Source organism: Pleurodeles waltl, chromosome 6, assembly GCF_031143425.1.
Source record: "Pleurodeles waltl isolate 20211129_DDA chromosome 6, aPleWal1.hap1.20221129, whole genome shotgun sequence".
In the NCBI taxonomy this organism is placed as follows: Eukaryota; Metazoa; Chordata; class Amphibia; order Caudata; family Salamandridae; genus Pleurodeles; species Pleurodeles waltl.
The window spans coordinates 994,057,453-994,078,545 of NC_090445.1; the positions used below are offsets into that span (position 1 = coordinate 994,057,453).

At 40.4% G+C, this 21,093-nt stretch overlaps 1 protein-coding gene across 2 annotated transcripts in view; it reads right to left on the reverse strand.

Moving 5' to 3' along the window:
* Positions 1-8,451: 8,451 nt before the first annotated feature.
* PRKG1 (protein kinase cGMP-dependent 1) overlaps positions 8,452-21,093 on the reverse strand; it is a 1,945,024-nt gene continuing 1,932,382 nt past the window's right edge. For both annotated transcript variants that reach the window (XM_069239875.1, XM_069239874.1), the window contains exons 17-18: positions 20,296-20,362; positions 8,452-14,949 (exon numbers count right to left, since the gene is read on the reverse strand). In XM_069239875.1, the coding sequence (XP_069095976.1) occupies positions 14,851-14,949; positions 20,296-20,362 (166 nt within the window). In that variant the 3' untranslated portion in view covers positions 8,452-14,850. The remainder of the gene's footprint in view (positions 14,950-20,295; positions 20,363-21,093) is intronic.

The following is a 21,093-nucleotide window of genomic DNA, read 5'->3' on the forward strand; positions in this document are numbered from 1 at the left end:
CGCCATGTACATCCTTTGAAGTTATAAAATACAAGTTTACTAATAATCTGAATTCAGAAGAACAATGAGTCATTTATACCCTGAGCAGGGAACCATTAAACTCTCTCAAACAAAGAAAGTGTGTATTCTGATTCTGTTATCCCTCACTGATTTCAAAATGTAATTTATTTACCTATAGGAAAGTAAATTCCAGAAGTAGTGGCTGTTCACAGCACAGGATCACAAAACATTTGGTGTAATTATTTTCTACTTTAAAAACTATTATTTTAATCTTGAAAATGTAATGCAATTAGTAGTCCTTATTTAGTGAATATTGATTAGAGGGGATAAGTCCCTTGCAGGATATTACTTTAACACTGTAATTTGTATTGTAAGGTAAGACCACTATCAAAGTTTTTTCTAGAAAATGTATCAAATTTTAATTACAATAACATTTTAAATTTCAGCTGCATCATGCGGGATACTTTCAGTATAAAAACCTTAAAAATACCATCAACAGTGAGCAGCTTTGTAAAATAAATACAGTAAAATAGGCAGAGCTTTAGTCTGACTTAACCACCCAACAGTTAGACATACTCCTCTCTAATTTTCAGTACTTGCCAGATAAAACTGATCATTAAGTAGCAAAACCAAGGGAGACTGTAACTGTTGGAGGAATAACAACACAGGTTTACACTGACAAAAGTTAAGTTGTTTGAGAATTGGGAGCAGTAGCTTTCTCATAGGTATTATGTAAAAGGAACAAAAGAATCTGATGTGCATGATTGACTGGGTGGATTTACCATCACAAGGACAGAGGGCAAGTTCCAAAAAGGAGTTACACTTCGCTGGGTAGCCCACCATTAATGGAAGGTAGTTAAAATGAAATCTGGTGAGAACAAAGTGGTGCTGGTGATTCTGAACTATTGATAAATACATTTGGATCCCTTTTCGAGGGAATAACTGCTTGTAGATACGTACTGTTGTTTTACTACAATTGGTAGCCTCTCTCGTGGTCAGAGATTTCCCCATATATTTCTTTATTAGGATTAATTTAGTACAGGTACTACATGTGCTAGGATGTAGGAACAGCTCCGGTTACTCAATCTCCTCAAGTGTTGTTTAACATATGCAAGCCAGGGAATCTCTCGGACCCGACACAGGATTAGGCAATCTTTAATGATCAGATGAGTCAGTGGGGCCGCCTCACTTGCCTAGATGGCCCGCCATAACAGAAGTTACATATCCTGTATGTAGGGCATGCTGAGCTCCTTATAGCACAAAGTGGTGGTACACCCCTGCGGGATGGCTAACACATTCCTCAAGAAGACATTTTCTACCATCTACACCATGCCCGTGTCCACCATTCTCCATATCACTGCCCCATACAAAGCAATCAGTACTGAATCAGATGCCTAGACAGCTCTTTCAGGGGTTTTGTGGCTATTTTCTTACAAAATTCTGTAGCCCCACTAAGGATTTTTCCATAAGCGCCAACCTGCTTTCCACCATTGGCTTGCAGGAGAGGTTATGATCAAAAAGAAGCCCTACATAGGAAAAAGTCACTGACACCTCAACTCTGGCACTGTTAAAATAAAATAGTGGGGTTTTCTTAGGGGACAACCCACACCTCATGGTAATTGTTTTTTAGGGTTAACCTGTAGGTGATGGTCCTTCATAAAGCTAATATAATCATCAATGAGGTCCTGTAATGCTCGACCAGTCCTAAAACCGTGTCGTCCGGGTAGAGTAGGTTCAAGAGATGCTGGGTACCCACATAAGCAGGGACTCTTGGCCTAAAAGTAAGTGAAAAATGAGAAAAGAAAAGGGCCAATGACACAGACACAGCCTTGCCTCACACCTCGCTTAATATCAAATGGGTCTGAACACTACTTGTCCCTACCATATAGGACTGATGCGTTTGCCTCTAAACAGAGTTGCCTAATAAAAGTAACAATATCTTCCCCTATACCCATCTAGGACATGTGCCAAAGCTTAGAGCGTGTAACACAGTCAAAGGCTGCTGATAAGTCCATGAAAGCCATGAACAGAGTAATTTTGTTTTTTGCAACAGCATATTTAGAAATAATCAAACTCAGTTTCAAACTCTGATCCATTGTACCCATTCCCTTCTTGAACCCATATTGTGTATCTGTAAGTCAGTTATTGGTATTTGCCCACTCCTCTAACCTTTGGAGCAATATTCCGCCCATTATTTTGGCTGTAGAGTCCAGAAGAGATATGGGCCTGTGATTGATTGGGAGGGTCCTAGCTCCCTTTTTATAAATAAGAGAATAACAGACTCTTTCCACGTCAGAGGTGGGCCAACCTTTGCAAACGCAGTAAAAACATTAGTTAGTACTGGGCCCCACAAATCCTGACACTCCAGATAAAGTTCCACCGGGAGCCCATAATGCCCTTCCCTCTGCCTCATCCCCTGAGTCCCATCATCAGCTCCTCAAGTTCAAACACCAGAGATGTTGGCGCACCCGGATTGATCATAACTCCTCCACTCTCTGCAGCCTCCTAATTTCATGAACATATATTAGAGAAGTATTTAATCCATTGTGCCTCCTGCATGAACACCTTCGTACAGTAGTCAGACTGTTCTTTAAAGTAGGAGGAATTCAGGACCCTCCAAAAGGTGGCACTATCCTTGGTTTGACTCGTGACCTTGAGATCTTCTCATGTCTTATCCCTGATTTCCCTAACCCACTCTTCCCTTGCTTTCCTTTAATCCGTCCTGGCCTTTAGCAGGTCTCTCTCCTGCAGCTCAGCTCATAAATCAGTATGAAGTTTAGCAAGGGCTTAGGAACATGCTGATTTAAACCATCCCGTAGGGTGCGAGTTTGTTGAGTCAGTCACTCTTGTGAGCGCAATGCTACTTGAAACTGTAATGTTCCTAAAGCACTCCTTAATCACACTGGAACCTTCTTCCATGTCAAGACATAGGGAGAAAGCCTGTTGTTTGTGTTGTAGTATGATGGAATAAAGATGACTTTATCCACCTTAGCCAACTTAACCATAAATCTATTTTTCCTACCAAGTATAGGGCGGTACCCTACCTTAGTCCGGGGCTTCTTTGCTCCCACCCCTTTCAGACTGCAGCACACTAGCGCATGATCACTAAAACCAGTGAATTCAACCCTGAAATCCTCCCAATGAAGCCCCTACCAACTCTGTACTGAAAATGTAATCAATATTGGAAGGACCGATCTTACCTCAAAAGGTCGGTGGCAGGCCACCCATATCCCACTTCACATCAGCATTTTAAAGTTGTATTTTACAACAAAATGGCTGAGGTCATTACCGTAGGGATGGTGCCTGAAATGCACAAGTATCTCTTCACTACAGTTTGTAAGACCACAGCTTGAATTGGAGAGTATAGAGCAGTGCTGAGTATTAAAATCACCAGCTGATAGGAATTCCTATGGTTTCATGTGAGCCCAAATGAGCCATTGGATGACAGCCTCTAATGCATTTATTACGTGTGGAGCAGACCCGTCAAAAGAATTATTATAATAGTTGATTAAAAGGAGATCCGAGTCTTGATCTACATCCAACAAAATACACTGGAAAAAGGGAAACTCATTAAAATGCATAGTAGCTCACCACTTAAAGGAGTTTGAAATAAATGTAACCAACCCTCCTTCGCTCTACCTGCCTTAGAGCGTCTTGCGAGTAAACAATATGTCTGATAGCAACCTATGGCACATGTATCAGTTGCCCACGTCTCTTGAAGGCAGATCATTTGGTACTTCAGCACTAACTCTGACCACTCAGAGTCGCCCAACTTCTTACTTAGCCATGCAAAGTTCCATGGGAAACCTTAACCAAGTCTGGTGAGGAGGGATTTGCTATTGGGTGGTCATGTTGTAACTGATCCACAACCAGATGGGGAGGCTCACTGGGTGGCCTAATAGTCAGTCAATCACAGCTCTCCAACCCCTTTAGTTGCTCCAACCCATTAGAAAGGGGAAGACCTGTATCATTGCCACAGTGCCCTTTTGAGTGAGACATGTTAGAGAGCCCCATACTCAACTCTCTGGATGCGGAAGAGAGGTGGGGAGGTTTATAAAAAATCCCAAAAGGAGGATGGAGATTGCTGAGGGTCGATGGAGACGGTTGAAGGCACAGTTCAATAAATTGGTCACCACCCTTGAGGATCTAAAGTTTCCCACTACAAAGTCCTCAGCTAAAGACTTAGGAGACATACACACCCAGTCCACCCTTCTAGCCATAAGAATTTGAAATGGGACAACATACGCCTGGCCATAAACAGTAGTGAACTAGCATGTGACTTTGGCTATTTACTGCTCAGTGGTTTCGGTCTGCACTGACCTAAGTCGTGGTACATTTGTCAAAATGAGGACATTTGGGCATGAAGCCGGGTGAAGGTGTAGCCTTACTTGATCACTACCCCTCCTCAGGACTAAAGCTGATATGGGGCCCTCACCTTTGCTAAAGGGGTAAGCATGTTTCACCCCTAAAGTTCCCTGCTCCTTCAGGCTATCCATTGTTATGTTATGGGACTTGGCGGGTGTATGGGCAAGTGCTGCAATGTTATTAGCAGACAATGCTCTAACTGCCGTTGACGCCCTCTTCTGTATTGAAGCATTTTCCCCTAAGGATTCCACATCCCTGTGCACCTCCTCAGTCGCAGCAGGTATTAACTGATGTGACTTCACACAAGTACCACTGTCAACCTGCGCCCTAAAGGGACACAATGTTGTATATGCCCCCGAAGATTTATCATATAATTGTCACAATGCTTGAACACCAAGTTAGACAATTTAGCTTTGATGCCATCAAGGCAGTCCTGGAGGGGTTCCAGGAGAAGTTTCAGCATGAGTTCAACCTGGCACAAAGTTCATCATTGTTATAATGTATGGCTGCTGGAGCTGCCCTCTCCTGGATCTCCAATGTCTCCTTAGAAATAGGACCAGGTCTTTTCTGCACAGCCCCCTCTTTCTTCTTTTTCACTGGGGGTTCTACTGAGGAGAGCAGAAGAGAGTGCAGCGGACTAGATCTGGATGGAAATACTGGTAAGTCAGACACATTGTTAGCCAAGGAATGCTACCTCTGCTCCCTTCCCCCTGCAATTTCACTTTGGGGGGAGCTGTCTAAACCGGCACTCCAAGAGAGGCGCTGCTCAGTTAGTTCGATCTCTTTTGAGAGGACTCCCGCTGCACATGACAAGAAACAGTCTAAGGTGGTAATGTTATCATCTGCTTCAGTACCAGTTGGGATCTTTCTTTTCCCCATGCTCTTACCTTAGGACCACAAGGCCGGCCGATATCAAAATGGGCTGTGGACACAGAGACCTGGCCAAGAGGGGTGGCCCATCCTGGCTTCCTATAGCGGCTGGCAGGTGCAGACTGGCCCAGTTCTGGCCTGGGCACACGCAGGAGAGCTGTGGCTGTTTTTACCCTGCTCCTTCCAGTGTGATCATGGCTGTAGGTGAGCTTCCCTAGGCCAGGCTGGTTCCTGGAGTCCTGCTGGAAAAACAAATATCACTTGTGAGCTTTCCACGCTGCAGGAGTGCTGTGGCTGTTTTGACCCTACTTCTGGTGCGATCACGGTGGTAGGCAGGTTTCCTCCAAGCCAGGCGGCTTCCTGGAATCTTGATGGCAAACAAACAGTGCGTGTGAGCTTCCCCCAGTTGCTTAGGTATGCAGGACCGTTATTGTGCATAGCATTATGTGTGTGAGTGAGGAGCTTGAAGAGGGCACATTTGTGAATGTGGAGCCAGTGGAGGTCTTTTATGTGTGAGAATATGTGGGTACAGGGTGGGAGTATGATTGTGATCCTGGCTGCTGCGTTCTGAGTTACCTGGAGTCTCTTGGTGAGCTGTGTGTTGTTTGATACTGACACAGAGTGTGGTCTCAAAGTCCAGCTTGCCAGTGATTAGGGCTTGGGTCACAGTTCTTTGTTCCTAGTTCTGAGACCCACTAGGCTCAGGACCACAGAAAGGTGTCTTTTCTGAAATGTACCACCTCTGTCTTGTCTGAGTTGAAATCCAAACGGTTGATCTTCATCCATTTTACAACTTTGGGCATGAGTTGGGTGCCAACAGTGTACAAGATGGGCTCAGACGATGTTGGCAAGCGGGCCATGTAGACATTGAAGAGTGTGGGGCTGAGTGAGGAGAGTTGGGGATGCTGCAGATCAAGTTGGAAGCAGAGGAGGTGAACGGGGCCAGGCTGAGTGACTGGGTAAATCCTAAGAGGAAGGAAATGATTAATCAGAGTACATATCTGCATATTCTAGACACGGAGGCATTGGATGAGGATGGGGTGGGAGATGGTGTTGAATGAGGCAGAGAGGTTGAGAGTTTCTGTGTTACCCTTGTCTGGAAATTGGAAATGAGCATACTCAGCACGCCATCACAGGACGAGAAGCTTTGATCCAAAGTTAGCTAAATTGTTTTGCCTGCAGGTCTACTGATAAACGACTAAAAACATTTAGCTGACCTGAATAATCCATGCCGCTCCTGCCACTTCAATATTACACTTACTAGGTTCAGACTCGATTTGATTTTTCATTCCCACTAGCAAGGTTATTTGGTTCCCTGCCCTGAGGGGACCCACTAATTAAAATGGGTTGAAAAGAGTCGACAACCCAATTTATGCGAGCATGATGCCATAAATTTAGTTTTTGAGACTGAAACATGCATTTAATAAAATTATAATTTGGCACATGAGGACTGCAATGCAGCTCTTAATTAAACTCAAGAGCTTGTATTTGGGAAGATTTGAGCTTAGTTATCCAAAATGCAGTTTATGAATGTTATGGTGAAATATAAGTAGGTTTAGAATCCACAATCTGATTTTCTGTTACAATTATTGCTTTTATGAAATGTATTCAAATCTGATATTTGATGTATAATTCACATTTCTCTTAGGAAGCATACTGCCAGCTTTGTACCAGAAGCCACCTACTACATTTATATGGCTATATTTTCAAGACATGTGGGAACATTTCATCGTAGATATTCATAAAGTTTTCTGTGATATTGCTACTTCTATCTGGGGCCTGAACATGTAAGTGTGGTGTGACGTGTCTACTGCCTGACCATATAATAACTGCCCAATTTAGCAGTAGCCTTATTGTTTTAGACTACTATTTGTCTAGCTCTTCTACCTTGTGATCTCTTGTGATCATATTCAGTGCCCTGCTTCCCTCCAGAAACTTTTCTTGGTTGTTTGGTAAACTGCAAAGACTATTTTAAGTTCAAATATGTTCTTGTAGGCTGAAAGGGAGTCCTTTATAAAGTTTAATGCTCTTTCCATTTTCTATGCACATAAAAAAATATATTCTTTAACTTATTGTGATTATTGTAGGTTCTGTGCTTCTGCTGTGAAACACCTGTAAAGTGACTTGTTGTGCACATACAAAATACACATTACTTTCTCTGGTGATTGCCTTGGTGCTTAGCATTGTTTACGAAGGTGATCAAAGGTACCCTAAGTGAAACCTGTTTCTCTCAGAGGATTCTCATATTGGGCACTGAGAGAGCTCTCTCACGGCTGCCACTGTGATCTATTTTCACTCATGCAAAGCTCACCCAGAGCAATTTCCTACACAGTCCCTATATCTAATTAACAAATTAAATAGAGGTCCCAATATATCCTTAGCAGCACAAGGTTATAGATAGTGGCAACCATACTAGGGTATGAATTGGGGACGGATTTCTATGATACAGGCGGGGTTAAGAAAAAACATATAAGATGAATAATGGGGAGGTGCCCTGTTAGGTAAAGTAAGAGGGATTAGGAGAAGTGCACAGGAAAAAGTGTGGTGTTGGGATGCCCATCTGAGACCACGAGAAGCCAGATAGTGAAGATCAAGAAGAAAGCCCAAGGAGTGCCTCTCCACGAATCAGAAACAAATAATCTATGAATGGCATTCACCTTGAAAGATTTGATAGTCTACGAATGTCAAAGATCTGTTAAAATATTACTCAATATGGCACTATCTTCCTAAAAGTAACAGACATTTGCAACATGTCCTTTGGAGATAATCAGCCCTGTCTTACGTTTTTAGATGCGTGAAAGCCTTGTCACGTAATATTGAGATAAAATCCTCTATTTACAATGTACAATGATGCTCCTTTTTTATTAAAAAATTTGACACACCCTTCTAGGTCTCAAATTGATTCCTGTGTATAGGATGGATCAATACCAATGTAAACTGAACAACTTGTTCGAATGAATTACTGTGGTTTGATATGTAACTCACAAATCAGTAGGCAAATCTTCCTCCCATTGCACATGATCCCTGAAAGTATATTGTTTGGTAAAGGGGGTCGGGCATGATCTTACATTTTGGTGCTCCTTTTGGTGACGCACAAAAATACTAGGTTTCAATATTCATATAGAGGCTGATATATATCACGTTTACTATAGGTGTCCATTAGTCATAGAAACTTTCAATGACAGTCAGGAAATGAACTCAAGAATGCATCTGAACCATGTTCAAAAGTAATTGTTTTATTTCAACTCTATAAAGTATACAACAGGCACTCGGCAATTACGGCTGCAGGGAAAATACAGAGCAAATCAAAGCAACTCAGTATATGAAGAAAATTCATATTCTACATCAAAAGAGTGCAACTGGTCCGATGACCACTGGAGGACAGACATATCTAAGAAAACAACATAAATAAGCCTTCATGTACATTGGAATAGGATGGTTGAGAAAAATCAAAGCAACCTAATAGCCATTGGCATGTAATAAAGGATGATAGAATAGCATAGATCTGAATAGGTAGGCAATGTCTGTGTGCACTTCCCTTTACTTTGCTTGCTGTGCGTACTTAGCACACTTGAGGAATCAGGTAAGTCTCAGGGCACTGCCTGCCATGGAGTTATTCGGTGAAGAAGGTGATCTTGTAATAACACACTTTCAATGTTCTGCTTTCTATGTGTGCTGAGAGCTTGCTCTCCAAATGATTTGCATATAGAACTCATAGAAAGCATGATCCTGTTTGCTGAGTGGTACACTAAGGTATTTTCTTGTAGTTGGGCAGAGTGTACGAGGCCATTCATTCCTAGGTGCAGTCATGTAATGGCCCTACACAAGTCAGAGACATTCTTTTGGCCATAAAAGCCATGACCCTCCCTTCGCCAATCCCACTCCCGAGGGTCTAGAGAAGCATGCTAGTTTTCCAACGTTTATCAACGTGGCCCCAACAATTAAAATACTGTGGTTAGTCCTAGTCCAATTTTCCTTATCAAAAGTGAAGCTTATTTTTCACTGAAAAGGGCCCCAGAGATTAAGAAGTGATGGCCTTCAGAATGTGGTGCATTTCAGCAAATGACACTTCTACTATAGTTATATGACACTATATCAAGGTTGATAACATTGAACTAAAATAATACCAAATCTATTACTATATCGTCAAGATAAGTAGGGAATTATTATTCTTAACTCCACTTATATTTAGCTAGGCTTATCTTGCGATATAGTGGTTAAGTCAGTGTAGTGGACGCACTACTACGGCCAGGCAATAAAACATATGCAATATACTGGGGGTATAGTATTCCAGGGCTTTCATTTGCACCTACTAGGAAAGTGTACTCTGTACCTTGGCCTTTCTGCAACAGGATCTCAGAACATAGCAGTGAAAATATCACTGGGTGCAACTTCAAATACATTTTTTAAAAAGATGATGCCCTTACATTTTGCCTTTTTTTACAAGTTAAAAGAAAAAGTGTCTATTGTAAGGCTGATATTTTCTGTTTTGGGTTATGGTTGAATGGAAAAAAACACAGAGACTTGAAATAAATATGTGCAGATGTATATCCCATTATGACACTGTCCCACTGACACCACACTGTTTGTGTCAAATGCTCAATAACCAATGATATGTTTAAACGGAAGTAGAATAACGTACTACCTTTTAATTTTTTGCAACAGCACAGTTTAGCAAAACAGGAATACCTGTGTACAGATTGATAGTATGTCATATGTTAATTTCACCTGCACATACATTGATACATTTCACAGAAATGACGCTGTATCCCATAAACAGATACACAGCTCTGGTACATTGAACAGAAATAGGAGAACAACTTCAGAATTTCTGTAATTATTCCATTTTAGAATATAATAAAGGCTTAAAAATCGTTTGCAGAAAGAACTGTAAAACGCAGCAAGCTAAGAAAGGACAACATTTTGAGGTGTGTGTGTCTTTGTCATGCAGCATAACACCAATTGTTTTTGTTCTTAAAGATGCCATTTATTTAAGGCACTTGTAACAATGCCGAATAGCCAGGTCAATGGTATACACTATGGAGCAGATGAGTAACAGGGCACAATTGACAAAAATTCAATAATACTGACAAATATGACAAAATTTCAAGTCTAATTGGACCGAGAGCACTATAGGTTACAAATAAGAGAATTAAGTAATAATGCCATGGATCTCCAAATAAAGAGGTTTATGTGTGTTTTACAAAATATCAACACGAAAATATCTATTTACATAAATATTTGCTTGTGGTCCTACAGTTAAATAATATATTACTATGGAGAATGCAGCACGTAATGAGCTGCTGGTGATGTGCACTTTGGGCATCCAATCACGTCACTTGGTTGCAATATAGTAGCTTTTTCCCTTAAAAATGCACCATAGCTCCCTTGTTTTCTAGATTGAGCCATAACCGAACCACACCAAAGATACAAAACAAAATCAAAAGAAATACAGATGTGTTCTGTGGCTAAAAATTGAATATACATATTAGATGTGATGCAGTGGTACGCTCAGCAGACACTTAAGCTTAAGCTGTCCGCCTAAAAGCAGGTGTGAGCAAGGTGGCAGGCTGTTTACATTAAAAAATATTTTTAATTCAATCTACAGGTTGCATGTGTCCAAAGTTACTGCAAGTGTCACTAGGAAATAGCAGACAAAGGTAAACATAGTTTAAAAAAGACATAAATTGCGTCCATGTTCTTTTTGCTTCATCACAGAGCAACGCAGAGGTGATACTTTCTCTCATCAAAATGTTTCTTTGATTAGCTGTCAGTGCACAAGTCTTGTGGTTAGTTCATTTGCATATATATATGCCAGAACAGGAAAACCTTTGATCACGTTTCCTCCAGTAGCTTTTCTAAAGATTTGTCCTGTGCGGGACAAGCAGATCTTCATACCTTTCAGCTCAGAAACAAAGAAATAATTTGCACATTTCATTTGTGTGGTTGGTCTTTGTTTTGCCCTGCAGCTTAGTGTCTTGACTCGGATGGTATTTAAACCATTTTCACAATGATTAATGCATTACATGTCGTATGACGTGTGGAATACCAGTCCATGCTGATGCAGTTATTAATGTCATGTGGATGATTCAAGACGTGTCCCACAGTGATGAGGCAAATGAATGAAGAGAGAGCCATACACAGACACTCAGTGAAATAAAAGAACTGCAAACTCTGCCGATGAAAATGACATGGAGTACGTTAGCTCGAGGGGACATGTTTTACATCGGTATATTCCCACAGGGTCAGAATGCACTGACAAGGAGCAGACAGTTAACGATGAAAACAGGACAGATTTATCATGTTCAACTACAACATGGTCTTTCTTTGAACAACCTTCATTAATGCATGCCTGTTACATTTATGGAAGACTGGTTTCCATTTGCACCATGTCAGTTGGACCTAGGAATAACCCAAATACTATTAGGCACCCTCTAAACGTACCCTTGTAAACTATGATCTATAAAAAAAATACAGTGTAGCATATTGCCTGATTCATTGAGTTTGAAGCATTGTACAAATGAATAACCATTACATAGTATCAACACAGTAGAAATGTGAGCTGGTTTGTTTCTATCCTAGTGTAGGAAGGTTAATTCCTACACTATGTTTGGTATATCATGTTTTATACTGAGGCATGTGAATACTAGAGCTGATCGTGAGACAGGAACTGCATGTCAATATTTCTTTGACTAAATATTGATAGTCAAAAATATTGTAGCCTAAATATCTAGTATCAAAGTATTGTGAAGTTATGTACACAAGAGTAAGGATAAATGTACTACTCTTAACTCCATATACTTTGAGGATATATTAATATCATCACGCTACACATATGTGGAGTAATATATGTACATACACTTACCTACACAATATTTTGATGCTCAATATTCAAGCTATGCTATTTTGATAGAGCAACATTTTTCAATGATATTCCTGTAGTATACTGAGGCTACTAAAGTTCGTGTTTGCTGGTAAAGTTTCAGAGTTATCCAGATGTAAATCCTTTGGAGTTATTAAATACATGTATACTAATAATTAATCTGAATTCGGAAGAACAATGACTCATTTATACCCTGAGTAGGGAACCATTAAACTCTCTCAAACAAAGAAAGTGTGTTTTCTGATGTGTTATCCCTCACTGTTTTCAAAATGTAATATATTTACCTATAGGAAAGTAAATTCCAGAAGCAGTTGTTGTTCACAGCGCAGGAGGACAAAGCACTTGGTGTACTTATTTTCAACTTTAAAAACTATTATTTTAATCTTCAAAATATAATGCAATTAGTAGTCCTTATTTAGTGAATATTTATTAGAGGGATAAGTCCCTTGAAGGATATTACTTCAACACTGTAATTTGTATTGTAAGCTAAGACTACTATCAAAGTTCCTTCTAGATAATGTATCAAATTTTAATTACAATAATTAATTCATTTTAGATGCATCATGAGGGACACCTCAATGTGATTGTGAAATATTCCTGCTCACGATCAGGACTTACTACGCACATGTACAAACTTACTACGAAAGTGTGGTACTATCAGGCTCAGGCAGAAGTGTATGTTTTCAAGGAACACTGTATTTCAATAACCTTCAGGATTGAACATAGTCAGAGCTACTCTTCTACACTGGTTTAGTAGCTTCACTTAGGAAATACAATAAAACGATGTTGAAATAATAGAATTGCACACAGGGAATGGAGAGGCATAACAAAATGCAGTGAACAATGAATGAATATTACGTTGAAGTAGACTGATCTCTGTCCAGAATTTTTTTTTTGCAAGACTATGCGATCAACACATTATAGATACACCTAGCACCTGCAACTTGTGTCATGGGCCATATTCAGTGGGAAGATCCATGCTAGTTCATTCATTTAAGGATCTTCTCTCTCCTTAATAGAGATGAAAATGCAGTCCCCTAGTCACATTCAAAAGTGACTGGGCGAGTATTGGACTGAATGATAGAGGTCATTGACTGAAATATCTTTCTGACATTATCAGGCCAAGTTCACAATAACCTAATTATTCAGTCAGAAGCAAAGGGGAAGAAGACATGGTATCAGCAAAGTTGTTTCTGCTACTAAACACCATCAAATTCTCTATTTTTACTCTTTTTAAACAGGAACTTGCCATTGTTAATTTTACATCTAATTGTACAAGTGACAAGCTATTTAAAAGTAATTGAAAACCTCCTCCTTCGCAGAGCCCAGGACTTTGTATGTGGCATTTTGATGACTTTTAAAGATGACTGCCTGCATGCCCCATAATATCAATGAGGGCTAGATAGATCGGTACCTCATAAACCATGAAAAGATCACCCTATAAGCTTCACCCACTTAATGTAAGATACCAACCCGATGTTGCAGTAAAAGTCTATCTTAAAGGTCACCTGGACTCAAAAAATGCAAATGAGGCCATCAGTGTAAGAACCTTTAATATTGAAATTAAGGCTGACGCTTTTCTTTGAACAGAATTTGTACATTTGAGTAACTTATGCTGTACCCCACTTCATCCTATAGTAGAACAACTAAATTAGTGCAAGTATCTTGTCGATTCCTTTTACAGTGAATTAAGAATGACCACAATTCCCATATTGTTTTTTAATGCTTCAGCACATAAGTTTCATCGCACTTTATATGTGGAAATTATGCTGAATCAGGCTGCATGACTTAATTAATTAATTAATTAATTAACTTATGTATGTTTTTTCATTTTGCTTGCATCCTTCTAAGAAAGTAAGATGTCTTGCGTACCATAACCCATGACAACATTAGCTGCCTTCGTACCTTATTTCACATTTGAGATCGTATTCCTTCAGTCAAATGAAATGTGCGATGATCAGTGACCCTTGTGACAAGTGAGTTGATGGCAAAAATGACAAACAACAAAATGAGTACTGGTTGCACCATGCTTTTTTTGGTGTAGGTGAGAATGAAACCCTTTCCTGTCATAACAGTTTTCAACAGCATCTGTAGCAGTTGTGCTTTTATTATTACAACACAATTTAAAAGTCTTTCAAAAGAAAAGTCAACATTCAGTCTTGTCATTAACACAACTTGATAAAAACATATCAGTACAGATTTTACATTATTTTTTTGACCATGGGTTTTGTGGTCCTTATTTTGTATGTACACTGGCCTGCAGTCGATGATCCCTCGCATACTCCCCACATGTGGAGCAGAGGCAGGGTCGTACCATAGAAGTCTACAGTACTTACAATAAATTATTATCTCATCCTATGGATAACTCTAGCTTCAAGGTCTGGTTTGTTATACTGGCTTGAAGTTTTCCTTACATTAGTTATTTCTTTCAAATCATAATTTGAGCGTAGCACAGTCATACAGCGATCAAAAGCTTATTATTAACTGGTGAACAGGGCATTGCGTCAGGACCACCATGTCAATTGCTATGTTAAGGTCAAACATAAAACGTGTGAAGAGCTCTATTGTCATCTAAGCAATAAGTCTGAATGCCACTCTGTTTACTGTAGCAGCATCAATCAAGGCATCATGGTGACCCCGAGCATTTTCCTCCCCAATTCCTTCGATTTTGTTGGCAGCCATGTTTCAGGAAAGCTGTCTTCGGCAAGGCGGAAGCAGGTCAGACAAATGTATTAAAAGTCCACGTCCCACCCTGAATTGTCATCAGGTGGGGGCTCGTCATTGTCCTCAGGGAAGCTGTCAAAATTGCTTGTGTCTGTTGGAGATGTAACCTGTAAAACAAGAAGAGGAGATGTGATTTCTATCACTGCCTTAGTTTTACACAGCATTGTCATTCATTGATATCTATGCTTAACTCATGTGCTTCTCATTGATGCATTTGCTTCACATTTGTCACAGAATGTAAATGTGCAACTTGGAGGATAGACTCAGCAAACTTTTTCAAAAACTTCAAAGGTGACTTTTAGAAAATAACAACAAAAATAGTGTTTCTAATATGCAAGGAGTTTTGTCCTGCAGGTCAGCGTCATTTTTTAAGTTCTCTACCCAGGATTGTAATACGTTTCAATCCCAGGCAGGCGAATCTCATGCCAAACAAAGGGGTGACCATCACTTAGATCCTGTAGTGGATAGAACACTTAGTCGAAGGTAAATAAGGTGAGTGAACTGCAAGTTTCCACAGGGCGTGTGAACCACTAGTTTATGGCAGTGCACTCTCTCATGCAATCTCTAAATTACCCTATTTCTAATTTCTAATGATCTTAGTGTTCATGACAGAATATCAAAGAGATGATATCAAAACACTTCTCTGTGCAACAAAACGTATGGTAGAGTGTTACAGTCAAAGGGGCAGTTAGAAGTTTGCATCACAAGAAAGAAATTTACCTTTTTTCTCCTCATGAAAATCCTAATAAACAAGCGATTTTCTAGCCAATTAATAGAAAAGGGGACAAAGCTAGTTCAAAGAACTGCCAACTCAAACTTTGTTAAAAACGTGGGTAAGCATCTTTTAAATGCTTTACACATATGGACAATGAAAAAAAACATATTTGGCCATTACATCAATCCGGATTTAGATTGCACTATTCTACAATAGATAACATTGTTACCATTACTCTGATAACAATAATCTTGATAATAATCTCATTATAGAATTTCACGAAGGCAGGATTTGATTTCTAACTGTGGAATTGCACATGAAAAATAACGTTTTACAGGGCAAGATATACAGGAAGACTAAAGCAACCCCCAGTATACTTCCTGCTAGTTCAGAACAAAGTAAGAGATTGATTTCAAATATATTCTGATGGGAACTCTTACACATCATGGGAAATTGTATTAAGACAGATTCTTGCAAATCAAGTAGGGGCAGTGAAAAAAATGACAAATTAAAGAATCACTAAGACATTAGTAAGAGACAACAAACGGAAAGCCTTATGGGTTTCTGCAAAACATTTCCAACAAGACAGATGAATGTTACTCCCAGGCAAACCTAGGAGGTGACATGATGAAGCTCTCCGATGTGTTACAGATTAAAATGTAGAAAATCATGTAATGTATTTGATGTTAAAGAAAAAATTAGCTTTCCTCCCGTGGCGGAGCTGCCACGTTCAGACCACCGACACCGCCAGGCTGCTGCAAGCCGACAGACTTACGGTCTCAGTAAAGTCACATCCTCCAGGGCAACACTGCTTTCAGTGCTGCCCTGGGATTAGGAGTCCCCATCTGCCAGCCTTTCCATGGCGGTTTACACCACCATGGAAAGGTTGGCAGAATGGGGGATTCAGTGGGCCCCCATGTACAGCCCCACTGCGCATTTCACTGCCAGAATTACAGGCAGTGGAATGTGCGACGGGTGCCGCTGCACCCGCTGCACCTCCAGATTTGCTCCGGCTCCACTAGGAGCCGGCGTCAATGTTGAGGCCCTGTTCACAGCAGGGCCGGCCAGCGGAAACACTGTTTCTGCCCGCCGGCCCTACTGTGAAGTCCTATTAGGGCCGGCAGGGCTTATGTCGCACAGGCGGTCGGATGGAGGGAAGAGGAGGCCGCCCAACAAACTCTTAATGACCCCCATAGTATTCAGGAATTAATTAGCTGACACACATATATGATCATATGCATCTCTATAAAACAATATCTGGTCTCTACAGACTCATAACAATGAGATTTAAAGAACAAATCAGGGCCATCAAAAATCAAAACCACAAAAATGTTGGGGCAGTACATTTTTGTTAGAAACACAGCAAAAGAGACCTTTAATAGCATGATATTTTCGAGCATATAGTACATCAAGCCCAAAAGAAGGGGATGTGATTTAAACTGAAACTTAAATAAACATGTTGGATATGTTACCTAAGAACATTTGAAATAGGAGTTTACGGTAATAGTGAAGTAAACATTTTTTTGTTTTTGACTGTTTATATGTAAATATGTTGATAGTGAAATTGTTATGATCCTCGTACACTATACGTATGATATTCATTTGTATTTATTGCACATGATACCTATTTCTCTGCATCTTCACCACTGCGCATAATAGCACAAGAATACTGTTAATGTGACTGGCATCTAGAAATTCGATCGCTATCAGTTCCATCCCCCATTAAAAAAAATTCTATAAATGTATTCACTTTACCTTTCTTTTCATTCGTACCATCAGTGGGAGAGTCATTTACAATTAAAAACACTTATAAAATATGTTACCGTTGTTTGTCCTATTTCCATAAAGCTCTGCTCTTTGTTTCCGTTCATTCCCTTGCACCTATTGTTACCAGCCTTTACCAATAAGGTGCTTGTGCTTCCCGTTAAGTTTCTTGTGGTTGATCCATGTGGTTGCAGTTGAAGTAACTATAACCTCCTAACTAAGATGGATTTTGTATACTTTACAATATGATCTTCATGTTGTACATTTTAGCTAAGATTCCAACAGAAGTAGGATTGCATATCCTTCTGAAGCTCTGGTTCTTGGAGGAGTGTAATTTCAGGAGGCCCTCAAAGAGTTTCTGACTCTGTCCAACAATATTTAACAGATATGTAATGTATATTCTTTACAGCTGAATAGCAAATTAAAAAGAAGAGGTAAGAACTTAGGGCCAGATGTATCATACAACCGATTTGCGATTCTCAAATAGCGATTTTTAAGAAATCGCTATTTCAGAAATGCAAAAAGGTATGCATGATTTTTGCGATTCGGTAATAGCGATTTCTTAAAAATCGCAAATGCTATTATCGAATCGCAAATAGAGAATCTGTCCCCATTCGCACCTATGGGCCTGTTGGCCCATATCTGCGAATTTTTTCATTTCCAAAATTGCGATTTCTTAACCAGAAATCGCAATTTTGGAAATGCAAAACCCCAGGGTGCTGGGGGCCTAAGGCCCCCTCTGCTGCACCCCAAAAAAAATTGGGGGGACATGTAAGGTGCACACATGCCAAAAGGGCATGTGTGCTTTACATGTACATTTTAAAAATGCATTTTAAAAGCATTTTAAAATTTTGCACATTGTTACATAGCGATTCCTAAATGCCCAAATCGCATTTAGGAATGGCTTCATACATGTGCTAAGAAATCGCAAATAAGGAATCCTTATTTGCGATTTCTTATTTAGAGAGTCACAATTTGCGTTCAGAATGTCTTTCATACATTCTGAACTGGCTTTTTGCATTCGCAAACGGGCATTCGCACCGTTTGCGAATGCAAAAAAACTTGATACATCTGGCCCGTAGTTCTCAAACAATTATGCTGCTTATCTTCTATTGCAAGCAAGGCCAGGAAGGCTTGAATCATGCCAGAGTTTCACGATAACCACTGACTATGTAAATAAGTTTCATTTAAATTGATTGTATGCAAATGTTTCTTACATCGATAGCTCCAAAATCCCAAAAAAAACGACGTACACCAGGCAGCGCCGGCGTAGGGGGATATGGGGCTTGGGCGTCAAGAAATGGGGCAAGTCAGGTTGAGGCAATTTTTTCGCCTCAACCCGATTTGCGCCATTTTTTTTCACTCCCAACCCCCATAGAAATGACTCCTGTCTTAGCAAAGACAGGAGTCATGCCCCCTTGCCCAATGGCCATGCCCAGGGGACTTATGTCCCCTGGGCATGGTCATTGGGCATAGTGGCATGTAGAGGGGCACAAATCAGGCCCCCCTATGCCACAAAAAAAAAAAAAACACTTACCTGAACTTACCTTAATGTCCCTGGGATGGGTCCCTCCAGCCTTGGGTGTCCTCCTGGGGTGGGCAAGGGTGACAGGGGGTGTCCCTGGGGGCATGGGAGGGCACCTCTGGGCTCCTTCAGAGCCCACAGGTCCCTTAACGCCTGCCTTTTGCAGGCGCTAAAAAATGGCGCAAAAGCGGCCGTACGTCATTTTTTTTGACCCGCCCACTCCCGGGCATGAATTTTTCCCGGGAGTATAAATCCGACGCACATGCCTCGGAGTCGATTTTTTAGACGTGATCGCCTACCTTGCATCTCATTAACGCAAAGTAGGTGTCCACGCTTAAAAATTACGCAAACTCCATGGACTTTGGCGCTAGACGCGTCTAACGCCAAAGTATAAATATGGAGTTAGTTTTGCGTCGAAATTGCGTCAAAAAAAACAACGCAATTCCGGCGCAAACGGAGTATAAATAGGCCCCTGGACCTTTAAATATGGCGAACAACGCATCATATGTAGTATGTTTAGCTTATAGTAACAGCATAGTATTCCATTTTCAATCCTTTGTTCTTGAAGCCACAGAACTGTCACGTTTCCATATCTTTTTAAACTAAAAGGTGTGACTGTGCTGACAGGTTAGTGACAGTTTTAGTACCACCAAAAAGTTGTACACAAAGTGACAAAGCACTAAGAAGGATGCACGTATATATACACAAAACAACTCTTCGGGTGAGAAGAAAAGGGTGAGCTATCTTGATGCGTGACGCTGAGCAAGTGGTAGAAGGATACACTGCTTGGGCCCTTTTTCACTTGAATGTCATTCTGCAGGACCAGATATCATTTTGCAGAATGTGACGGCTGATGGGAAGAGAACCAGTTTCGGTACTCCTGACTTCATGAAGTATGCGTTCCTTCCATTGTCGAATGTGTGCACGGTCAAGTGAGTTTTAACTGAGCCTTAACTGCCTGGTACGTTGGTGTTAATACATCATCTCTCCCAAGAGAGCAAAACAACATAGTTCCTTTCCACTGTGTCTTTGAAGTGAAGGAATATTCGTTAAGGCATTAATTATAACAAACAATTACTGTCACACAAACAACGACACAACTTTAAAAAAAAATGAACGTATTTGCTCCTTCCTTGTTCTGTTGTTCTTACTACTTCCTTTAGTAACTTAAGTAAACGTAGAGCCTCTCAAATTTCTCTGGCAATTACTCCCCACTGGCGAACGTGTGTGCGAAGAGATGCATTTTCAAGTAATAATCACTTACTGCTAATCTCTTGCTTCTGTACGTTCAGTCTGTAATTTTCACTCCTTCGGCCTTTGTTAAAATCACTTTTTACGATTGTTCAACATTTCCTCATCTCTTGGTTGGAGCTGATTTTATACCAGACATTCGCTTTAAATGAAATAAAAAGCATATTCCCCACTCTGCATGCAGTATGCGGTACTTACACTTGGTATGATAGGTGGTGTCAATGTGCCTTTTCTTAAACCTTCCCAGTTAAAACCCTCGAACCATCTGTGGAAAGAGAGGCGAGAGTTAGCTAAAGATCACATTCTAATTTTTACCAAAGATACTCGACACTCTAAGTAGAATCGTATAAGTTAAACTAGGCTTCTGGCGTTTTACAGTGTGGTTGACTTCCAGGAGCTCCTCGTTGACTGTTTGTTGAGATGGCTAAGACCTTCTGAAGACAGAACATTCCACACGTGAACCCTTCAAAGGGCCGAGGCCCTTGCCTCTGAAGCAGATTAAAACTCCTCCCTCCCATTCTCCGTGGACGCCCCCCTAGCTTTATCTATTGTTCTTGGCTGAAAATCATCCCCTGATTAAGTCTTTATGTGGCTGTGTTACATGATCAAATCACCCCTTTATCTCATTCGAGGGGTGCCCCTTTGACAGCAGCTGCTCCCAGAGTGCGATTGGGCATTCTGCTCCAAAGTTTGAGCTTTCCTTGCATTTCAGACTTAAAATCTCACTTTGTTTCTGCTAATCTGTCGTGCACATTAATTCAAATATAATGTAACTATGTATATGTACTAGTTTTTGGAGGTGCTAGCTGGAATACCCCTTAAAATGTTTACCATACTTTCCTGCCGCGGAAACCAGGCAAGCACAGCTTTGAGCCTTGAATAAACTGGCGTGTTGAAGGATAGAAATTCTCTTTAAAAAAATACAGAAAAAGAGTGTATTCAAGCGCTACACTTTTTAAAGTAGAAACTGCCACCATATATTTTCAACATGGTGAG